Source organism: Canis lupus, chromosome 2 (assembly GCF_011100685.1).
Source record: "Canis lupus familiaris isolate Mischka breed German Shepherd chromosome 2, alternate assembly UU_Cfam_GSD_1.0, whole genome shotgun sequence".
Taxonomy (NCBI): domain Eukaryota; kingdom Metazoa; phylum Chordata; class Mammalia; order Carnivora; family Canidae; genus Canis; species Canis lupus.
Window position 1 is genome coordinate 33906896 of NC_049223.1, and position 10475 is coordinate 33917370.

The 10475-nt window shown below is 49.9% G+C and overlaps 1 protein-coding gene across 21 annotated transcripts; it reads right to left on the reverse strand.

Moving 5' to 3' along the window:
- Positions 1-1830: 1830 nt before the first annotated feature.
- Positions 1831-10098, reverse strand: STING1 (stimulator of interferon response cGAMP interactor 1). Of its 21 annotated transcripts, XM_038530297.1 has the most exons (9): positions 6815-6968; positions 6518-6617; positions 6052-6167; positions 5657-5786; positions 5473-5546; positions 5113-5221; positions 3787-4016; positions 2872-3058; positions 1831-2314 (listed from the first exon to the last, which is right to left on the reverse strand). In XM_038530297.1, exons 5-9 carry the CDS (start codon positions 5524-5526, stop codon positions 2124-2126), a joined length of 771 nt encoding a protein of 256 aa, XP_038386225.1. In that variant the 5' UTR covers positions 5527-5546; positions 5657-5786; positions 6052-6167; positions 6518-6617; positions 6815-6968; the 3' UTR covers positions 1831-2123. The 21 variants fall into 21 exon arrangements, with proteins under 21 accessions (XP_038386225.1, XP_038386208.1, XP_038386221.1 ...); XM_038530280.1 differs by lacking the exons at positions 5657-5786; positions 6052-6167; positions 6815-6968 and adding exons at positions 5787-6013; positions 9950-10098 and having other exon boundaries at positions 5473-5656; XM_038530293.1 differs by having other exon boundaries at positions 5473-5786; positions 6052-6163; positions 6939-7050.
- Between the last annotated feature and the right edge of the window lie 377 nt (positions 10099-10475).

Here is a 10475-nt window from a genome sequence, read left to right on the forward strand (position 1 = left end):
GCCTCAGGCCTTCGGGGCAGAATGGCTGGGACAGCTGTGAAGATGAGGAGACTGTGTCCCCCTTTCCTCCTTAGGCTCCGTCATCCTTGGAGGCAGTTGGTTCTTTCCAGCAAATGTGTGTCTGTCTGTTGAGCCTTTCTCCACAGTAATGCTGTATCCAGAAATTCATATTGAGCATTTGTGATCAAAGCTGAAGTGAGGGGCACCTGGCTGGCTCAGTCAGTACAGCATAACTTTTGATCTTGGGGTTGTGAGTTCAAGCCACATGTTGGGTGTAGAGATTACTTTAAAAAATTAAAACAAGGGATCCCTGGGTGGCGCAGCGGTTTAGCGCCTGCCTTTGGCCCAGGGCGCGATCCTGGAGACCCGGGATCGAATCCCACGTCGGGCTCCCGGTGCATGGAGCCTGCTTCTCCCTCTGCCTGTGTCTCTGCCCCTCTCTCTCTCTCTGTGTGACTATCATAAATAAATGAAAAAAAAAAAAAAAATTTAAAAAAAAAAAAAAAAAAATTAAAACAAAACAAAAACCAAAAACCAAAAAAAAAAAAAAAATCAGAGATGGGGGGCAGGGAACAAGTCCTGGGTAGAACAGGTGGAACTGGTAGAAATGGGCTACCTGCCCTCCCAGATACAGGCCATCCTGTCATGACAGTATTGTCGTGATGGCTCAGGCCTAATGGTGATGGCATAAGATATAGCAGGAGCCTGGCTGTGTTGTCCAAGGTCTCCCAGAGTATATCCTGTCTCCTCACAGGAGCCCTCTTCTCCCCCCACCCGTCCTCTCTTTGCAGGCTCTGTCATCCCCGGACATCCATCCAATGGCCCCTGCTCCTTGGAGTGGCCCCTTGCCCTAGATGCAGCCGTGTGCCCCTCATGGGGTTGGCATGCCTGCTCAAGCCACTCCATATTCCCCAGGGCTCTCACTACAGACAAGGGCCCTGGAAGGGCAGGCATGCTACCCTCTAATGCCTTCAGCCTGACTCCTGGGCTCTGTCCATGATGAAACGATATCCACCACCGTACTGCCCTGTCCTAGAATAAGGAGGGGTCTAAGGAATTATGTCTGTGCAAGGGGATTTGGACATTTCAGATAATAAATGCCAATTCTTCATGTCTGTCGGAGTCCAGCCAAAGAAAGATGGCACACTCAGATAGGTAATCTGAGAATTGTTGATAAGGGGTGCTGTTTAGGGGCAGCTGAGTGGCTCAGTTGGTTGAGCGTCAAACTCTTGGTTTCAACTCAGGTCATGGTCTCAGGATCCTGAGATCAAGCTTCGCATCAGGCTCTGCGCTGGGTGTGGAGCCTGCTTGAGATTCTCTCTCTCCCTCCCCCTGTCCTTCCCCCACCTACCCTCACCCATGCACACACAGGTGAGCACTCTCTAAAAAAAAAAAAAAAAAAAAAAAAAAAATTTTAAAAAGGGAGTTGTTTAGAAAGGGCAGGTATAAGAAAACCACAAGGAGAATGAGTGCTCCAGAGGAGATATTAGCAGGAAACCAGGACCATTGCCAAGTCTGAGCAGCATGGGAAAGGGACAGGTAATGGAATCTGGGGAGAGACAGGGTTACCGAGAGCATGGTGGAACTGTGACCTCAGGACAGATATGCAGAGAGCCCACAATGACCTTGATACTGCAGGGAGGGATCTGGGGGGATACCTACCCCAACCTCACCCTCCTCCCTCCCTCTGTTCTCCCACTGGGGCTTCCTGTGGACTGAATATGACCAGAATTCAGAGAGCAAGGGAGCCTGTTGATGCTATCCGAGGACTGAGGAGGCAGAGAGGAGAGTCAGTCTGGTGGGTCTAATGGAAGACACTTGACACACCCCTTATCAGGTAAGTCTATGTGATATTTGGAGTTTACAGAAAGTTCCATACAGTCATAGTCCTCACAGCAACCCTGTGAGGTAGGTAGGGCAGTGATTATAATCCCATTTCATAGATGAGGACACTGAAGTTCAGAGACGTCAAACAACTTGCCCAAGGCCATAGGATTAACCTTGAGATGTTAAGTTCAGGGGCCTTCTCTGAGAGACCCCCCTGGGAGAATGCCCTTCAATCCACACTCTTGGGGATACAGTCTTGGGGAGCACTGGGGGTTCAAGCCAGCTAACCTTGGGCCTCAGAAGATATCTGTGCGGAGTGGGAGAGGCTGTTCCAAGCCACTGATGAAGAGATTGGGCTCTTGGGACAGTGTAGAGGAGGTGGGTACGATCGAGGTGTCCATGCTGCCCATAGTAACCTCCCTTTCCTCCTGCCGCAGGTGCCGGAGAATCTCCTGTGACAGGGAGAAGCTGCTGCCCTCTGCAGGTTCTGGAACAAGCATGGGGAAGGTGGGGGAGGAGTGCAGTGAGGACCTCTTATGTTCTTTACATTCCCTGAAACTTGCTGAGCAGATCCTCCAACCTCCCTGCATCCCTCCCCACCCCTAGCCCCGGGGCTAGTTTCCTGGAATTCTAGAGCTAGAATTGCTTTCAGAGATGACAGAATTCCACTTTCTCAGGCTCAGAGATGATGCTCAGAGAGGGGCAGAGACCTGCCGGGGTCACAACGTGAGGCAGTAGCAGAGCTGAGGCTGCAGCTAACCCCCCCACCATCTCTTTGTTCTTCCGCTTCTTCTGGCATCCCTAGATGAAGTGAGGGGATCCTAGAGCACATCTCTTCAAACTTCACCCAGGACCCATAGCCAGATACCTCAGAAAGCAAGTGAGTGTCCTGGGTGGAGAGGCAGGACCTCTCCCCAGGGAGGAAGGAGCAGGGTTTGAATGCCTTGACCACTTGGGAAGGCCCAGGGCATAATGCTGCCATAGCTCCTTCTAACCCCTCAGAACACCTGACTCTTCCCACCCTGTGGCCTATCAATCCCTCACCCTGGTAGACAATGAGGCGGCAGTTGTTCTGCAACTCAGGGGCATCTGCCAGGATGTCTTCAAGTGTCCGGCAGAAGAGTTTGGCCTGCTCAAGCCGATCCTCCCGGCTAAAGCCAGCTCGGCCATCCTGTGACATGGCAAAAAGGGTCTGCAAGGGGGTGGCATACTCCAGGACACAGATACCTGCCTGGAGGAGATGAGAAGACAAGATTCAACCAGGGCCCAGATAGACAGACTCTGGACCCTGGTGCCACTGTTGGGGCCCCGCTCCTCCAGCCTGTAGAGATGCAGCTCTGGGAGGTGGCTACCCTGATGAGATCTATGCTATCTATGCCTTTGCTCCTAAAATCAGGACCAGGACTGTACTAAATTTATCCTTCACAGATTCCTCCTTCCCAGATCCCAGAGCAGGGTCCCCCTACACCCCCCGAGTCACCTGCTATCAACAACTCTAACTGGAAATCAAATCTGGAGGCTGTGCTCTGGGCTTCAACACTGGTCTGGGTTTCCCCCAACCTATGTGAGATCTTAAGACATTCTCACAGCTTTGTCTAGGACAGCTTTATGGTCAAGCGCATGGTATGCCAGGATTATTGTCCAAATTCTTACTGGTTCTCTGAGTCTTAGTTTCCTCATTTGTAAAGCAGGGATCATAACAGTCCTTACCCCACAGGTGGTAGTGAGGGTTAAATGAGGCGGTCAGATGAACAGCGTCTGGTATGCAGTAAGTGCTCAAGTAGTGTTGCGTATTGTTATCATCATTCAGAGCTGAAGCTTGCCCAGCTCTGGGACCAATTGGGGAAATTAAGGTCAGAGAAGGGTAGTAAATTTTTATCAGGGCTTGGCCAGGGGTCAGAATTCTGGTGCTCTGGGCTTGACTCCTCTTTAGCAGCTCTCACCTCCCTGACCACTCACCGGTTGCCCTTTTTCCAGAAGTTCATAGACGCTGTTGGTGTAAACCCGGCGCTTGATGCCAGCACGGTTAGCACTTTGCTGGGGCAGCTCATATAGGAAGCGAATGTTGGGGTCGACCACACTCAGGTCATCAGGCACCCCACAGTCCAATGGGAAGAGGATGTGCAGCCGATGGCTCCCTATGCCCTGTAGCATGTTGTTGTGCAATGCCTGTATCCGGGCTGGGAGCCCTGGGATGGAGAGGCCCGAGAAGTCATTCCTATTAATCCTATTTCCCACCCAACCCAGGACAGTAATCCAGGTCATTGGTTCCCTCAATGTGTAGGTGCAAGAGAACGAAGGGTCCAGTCCACTTGCATTGTGCAGGAGCCAGGAGGGGCAGAGCTTTCAGGAACTCTCCAGCCCCTCCCTCTACTCCTTTTCCCTCTCTCTCCCTTCATCTGTCCTTTGTCTAGATTTCTCTGCTCACCCCACTCCTTCCCACAACAGATTTTAGAGATCTGGGAGGCAGGAAGAGCCCTAGGAGGTGACCTTCCCAGCATTCCCAGGTACACAGAGTCTGGCCTCTAGCTCCAGACCTATTTCCTAGCAGAAGCCATGGTGACAAGGGCAGACAGCAATGAGATATGGGAGAACCATGGCCTCAGCTAGCAAGTCAGAAGAAATGAGACATGACATATGTGCTCACAGGAGAGTGGTTAAGGGTCCAGGCTCTGGGAAGATGTGGGTTCAAATCCCATCTCCTCGTCTCACTACGCTGTGTGACTTTGGAGAAGTCACTCTACCTCATAGAACCACAATTTTCTTACCTCTAAAACAGGGAGGATGATTATCCCTTGCCCACAAGGTATGAATTAAAAGCAAAAATGCACACAAAGGGTGCAGAGCATGAAGTAAATATTCATTGGAAGAATTCACGGTTAACCTGGGAGAAGTCACTTACTGGCTCAAAGCACCATACTCCTCCCTATAAACCATGTCCTTCATGCCTGCAGAATTGCTTTGGGAATCAAATTTTTAGGAATAAAAATTATTTTTTAAAGATCTTATTTATTTATTTGACAGAGAGAAAGAGTGTGCACCAGCAGGAGGAGTGGCAGAGGGGGAGGGAGAAGCGGGCTCCTTGTTGAGCAGGGAACCCAATGTGGGGTTCAATCCCAGAACCCTGGGATCATGACCTGAGCCAAAGAAGGCACTTAATTGACTGAGCCACCCAAGTGCCCCAGGAATAAAACTTCTTTGAAAAATATAGGTTCTAGAAACACAAGAGATTTTATGTCCTATTGTCTTAGAGGTCTAGAAATAGGAGTATAGAGAATGGCTCACCTGGCAGGATCAGCCGCAGGTACCCAATAAAGTATGACCATGCCAGCCCATGGGCCACGTTGAAGTTCCTTTTTTCACAGACTGCAGAGACCTCAGCTGGGGCTAGGCCCTGTGGACAGCAGGGTGGGGCTAGGGAGCCTCCATGAAGGAGAACCAGAGCCCTCCTCCTCAAGATTTCCCAATCTGCTGCCAACTTGATCCCTTCTCTGCCATTGCTGGACCCGCTGTTGTAGGACATTATAGGCTCTACTCTAAGGACCAACCTCTGAACTAGTCTTACTCTGAATACTGAGCTCAGAGTAGCTCATACTAACTGCAGCCTCCACTTGGCTACATCCTCCACCTCCCTCTGTGTCTTACCTGGAGCTCCAGGAGGATGTTTAGTGCCTGTGAGAGGCCGAGGAGGGCAAGCATCCAAGTGAAGGGCAGGCCAGCTATGTTTGGGAGGGAGCCGTAGAAATAGCAGGACAGCAGGAGCAGAGCCCCACAGCGAATGGGGCAGCCCAGGCAAGCCCGTGTAGCCCTCCAGTAGCTGCCCTGGTACCTGCAGGTGACAGTCAAGCTCCCAACTCCAGCCCAGCTCAGCCAGAGAGATTCAGGGAGGGGCAAGGCTGGGTATCAGTCACAAGAACAAGACAGGTAGGGTGCCCAGTCGCCACGGGTAATGGAGTCACCTGGAGTGGAGATGGCACAGCTCTTCAGTCAGATAACAGACCCCCTTGAACAGCAGTCCCAGCTGCAGGGAGGCCAGGTGGAGCACCAGCCATTGGAGAATGTGTTCCGGTAGCTCCCCTAGCCCCCAAAGGGCTCCCAGGCTGACAGCCAACAGGACCAAAGCTGCCTTCTGGGCCCTGGTCCCCCTGGGCCGTGGGATGGATGGGTGCAGGCTAGCCTGGAGCATCTGTGGGTACCAAGAAGCCCCAGCTGTTACCCCCTTACCCCACTACCGCTTCCAGACAGCTCTCGTTCTTCCTGGTGCCCAGCCGGAGTCAGAGGCTGTGGTTGGAGATGCCTCTAGGGGACAGGCTGGGCATAGAGTGTCCCAGAGCTCCTGTCTGGGACAGATTTGTTGAAAACAAAGCAGGGGGAGAGGAGAAGTGCATGTGTCCACACATATACACCCTACCCAACCCCAGTAAGACCACAGATGTAGTGAAGAAAGAAAGCAGTGACTGTCCCAGACTCAGACCTGAAAGTGTCCTGGGAGGTTCTACCCCCCTAGGGACTATCAAAGACTTGAGTTTCCCCTCTCCCCAGAATCCACCCCAGAAAAGACCTTAGTCAGCAAAGGTGCCACCACAGTCTGGGGGTGCAGGCAGGGCAGCCGGAAGGCTGGCACTCATCTCTGGGTCTCTGGGGTCCTCAGCCTTGGAGCCTGTGCTCCACTACTCCTAATCCTACCTACCTTCTATATCTGAGACTGCAGCTTGTTTCTGGAAGACAACAGGGAGAAGAGGTCTGGTGCAATGCCTCCCAGCGACCGAGGGCAGCTTCCTGGGTACGGCCTGAAAAACAAACATTAAATGACAATCAAAACTTTCCACAACACTCTAGCCCTGGTGTCTCACCAGACCACAGCTTATAGGAGGAGGGTAGTTCCTGCTCCCCGGGGAGAGAGGAAGGGCCCCCACGAGCCATGCCTCAATCTTGGTATGGGGAGGGAGGCTTGAGAAAGCCCTTGTTCCAATGCCATTTGCTCCACCTCATAATCCCCTGCAGCCACAATCCTGAACACTCAAGCCCCCATGATCAAACACAGTCTACCAACACCCAGGCAGGCCTCCACAAGACCAACAAAGACACTCCCAGACAAAGGCAGCACACACACTGCACCGTGCTGAGTTTTATTCTGATTTCTAGATGCACATCCTCTTTTTCTGAAGACTGTGATATCAGGAAGGAGGAAGGGAGAATGAGTGGCTATTTCCTGTAACGACAGCCTTGCGGCTAAAAGGCTTTGTAGCAGCAGAGAGTCTTTGGGGGAGTGGAGATTTGGCTCCCTGCAGGAAGTGGCCACACTTGTGATTTCTCAGGGACTACCCTGTAGTTCTAGCCAAAAAAGCAGTCCTGGGGAACTTCATCATCATCGTCATCATAAATTGTTTACCATGCTCCAGATATTATGCTAAGAGCTACACATATTATTTTACTTAATCCACTGAGCATAGGGACACCTGGGTGGTTTGGTGGTTTAGCATCTGCCTTTGGCTCAGGGTGTGATCCTGGAGTCTCAGGATCGAGTCCCGCATCGGGCTTCCTGCAATGAGCCTGCTTCTCCTTCTGCCTGTGTCTCTGATTCTCTCTGTGTCTCTCATGAATAAATAAATAAAATCTTAAAAAAAAATCCACTGAGCATAACACTATTTCCCATTTTACAGGTAGGTAATCTGAGGCTTAGTGGAGTGAACTGCTTGTTCTGTGCCATGACTTCATGGGAAAGGGTAGAAGTTACCAGAACCAGGTTTCACACCAACAGTTTCCTCTGGGGTGACCAGGAGTGTCTCTGGCTGTTCTCCTGCAAACTGATAAGCTGATTTGATTTGAAGATGGGGCAGGCCTAAAGAGTGGGGTTGGGGTGGCACCCACACAGCAGCAGCCATTCATTCCTGACTGGGTCAAAGGGTCTTCGCCTGGACCCTCCCCCGAATCACACCAGAAAAAGATGACACACCACATTCATAGATCCACTGGCCTCCCAGAAACAAGGAGGCTTCCTGAAATCTCTTGATTGTGAAAATCACTTCCTCCAAATGGGGGAATTCCCTACTTCTTCTCTTCCCTACAAGTGAGTCACAAAGGGGCCCCCTGAGGTGAGCAAGGGCTCAGCTACTTCAAAACCAAAGAAAATCAAGGTTGCCCAAAAGAAGGCCTAGCAGGGTCCCCCCAGAGCGGGCACCTTCACACCTGCCCCAAGAGCCAGCTGTGCCAAGTAGCCAAGGGCTTCCCGGCTACTAAGGACCAACTCCCCGAGGGGGCACTGCTGTTGCCTCTCTACGGCTCTGCACTGGTCATCTCTTCCCCCCAAAAGTGTTCTCATCCCATCTTTTCTCCTGAAGGAAGTTCCTCTTTTTTTTTTTTAATTTTTTTTATTTATTTATGATAGTCACAGAGAGAGAGAGAGAGAGAGAGGCAGAGACATAGGCAGAGGAAGAAGCAGGCTCCATGCACCGGGAGCCTGATGTGGGATTCGATCCGGGTCTCCAGGATCGCGCCCCGGGCCAAAGGCAGGCACCAAACCGCTGCGCCACCCAGGGATCCCCGGAAGTTCCTCTTGTATAGGCCAGGGTCGCACTATGCATCAGAAGCCTTAAAAAACACACATACCATGGTGGACCCAGCAATCCATTTCCAGGAACCCTTTGTCAATAAATAATCAGACAAGGGCACAAACATGCCCATTTTTCAGATATTTGTAGCAGTATCATTTACACCAGAGAAAAACTGAAAGTTATCTAAATGCCCAACAATTGAGGACTTGTTAACTAGATGTGATTCATCTTACAGTAGAAGGTTGCATACCAGGGCACCTGGATGGTTCAGTAGTTGAATGTCTGCCTTCAGCTCAGGGCATGATTTTGGGGTTCTGAAGTCGAGTCTCGCATCGGGTTCCCCGGAGGGAGCCTGCTTCTCTCTCTCTGCCTGTGTCTCTGCCTCTCTGTGTGTGTCTCTCAGGAATAGAGACACACAGAGAGAGGCAGAGGGAGAAGAAGGCTCCATGCAGGAACCCCGATGTGGTGCTCAATCTTGGGACTCCAGGATCACACCCTGGGCCAAAGGCAAGGGCCAAACCGTTGAGCTGCCCAGGGATCCCCAAATAAATAAAATATTTTAAAATGTTTTTTAAAAAAAGGTTGCATAGCCACCAAAAATGATGATGTAATTTTGTACCTATTGACTTTTTTAGAAGATTTATTTGTTTATATTGGGGAGGGAGGGGCAGAGGGAGAGGGAGAGAGAGAGAATCTCAAGCAGACTCCCTACTCAGCACAGAGCCCTTTGCAGGGCTTGATCCCACTACCCTGAGATCATGACTCAAGCTGAAACCAAGAGTCAGACACCCAACCAACTGAGCCACATAGGCACCCCTGTATTTGTTGATTCTTAACCACATTTATTATACATTTCTTACTGGAAAAAAGCAGTGTACAAGACAGCATAATAGCATTTTAAGAAATATATTTTGCATGAAAAAGGTCTGGAAGCACAGATGTCAAAATGCCAATAATGATTACTCTATGCAGTAGGAATGCAGGTGATTTTTAGCATATTTTCCTGTTTGCTCATTATGTTTTCTTGGGTTTCTTTTCCCAAGATTGAACATGTATTGGTTGTTTCATGCTTGGAGTATGCTCTAAAAAGAAAAAAATCCCAGCATTGCCTCAGGGCCTAGAAGATAGGATTGCTGGTGAATATGTCAGGCCAGGCCCTGTTGTCATGACACCAAGAGCAGGGCTGGGGCAGTGGGCATTATGTAACTGCACCAGCAATTAACTACAGATGTGGTGAAGGCTTCAAAGAATGTACTTCTATTGCTGTTCTGAGAAGATCCTGGAATACCCCAGTCTAGACTTTCCTGAAGAAATGCCACTGAGTTTGGAAGGACCAAGGAAAGGGTGGTGGAGAGGAATGTAGGTGTGGAACATTCTGATAGAGCAGCACGTGTAAAAGCCCTAGGGTGGGAAGGAGTTTGATCTGTAGAGAAACAGAAATGGCTGGTGTATCTGTAACGTGTGAGCATGTTGGGGTTCTGTATCAATTTCTTAGGGCTGCTGTACCAAAGCACTAGAAATGTGGTGGCTTAAAACAACAGAAATTTGTTAAATAGAAATTTACTCACAGTTCTAAAAGCTGGAAGTCTATAGTCAAGGTATTGGCAGGGCCATGCCTTCTCTGAAGTCTCTAGAGAAGAATCTTTTCTAGCCTCTTCCACCTTCTGGGGCCCCCAGGGGATCCTTGGTTTGCAGCTGCAGCTCTTATATCTCAGCCTCTGTCACATGGTGTTCTTCAGCTTTGCAACTCTATCTTCACATGGTGGTTCCTCTTACAAGGACACCAGTTGTATTGGATGGGGCCCACCCTGATGACTTCATCTTAACTTGATTAAATCTGCAAAGAGGCTATCTCCAAATAAAGTTCTGGGATCGAGTCCCGCATTGGGTTTCCTGTAGGGAGCCTGCCTGTCTCTCATGAATAAATAAATAAACTCTTAAAAAAAAAAAAAAGTTTCCTGATATTCATGTGTAAAGGTCCCTGAATGGTGGGGGGCTTGTATTTTTTTATTTTTATTTTTTTTTAAAGATTTTATTCATTTATTCATGAGAGACACACATGGGGAGAGAGAGAGAGAGAGAGAGACAGAGACA

Excerpts from the sequence above, each read along its gene's own strand:
- STING1 (XM_038530280.1), bottom strand. The coding sequence starts at position 6,013 with ATGCTCCAGGCTAGCCTGCACCCATCCATCCCACGGCCCAGGGGGACC. Across the intron at positions 4,017-5,112 it reads CCTGCGGCTGATCCTGCCAG|GGCTCCCAGCCCGGATACAG; the intron begins GTGAGCCATTCT and ends TCTCCATCCCAG. Across the intron at positions 2,315-2,871 it reads CCGCCTCATTGTCTACCAGG|AACCTGCAGAGGGCAGCAGC; the intron begins GTGAGGGATTGA and ends TGCTTGTTCCAG.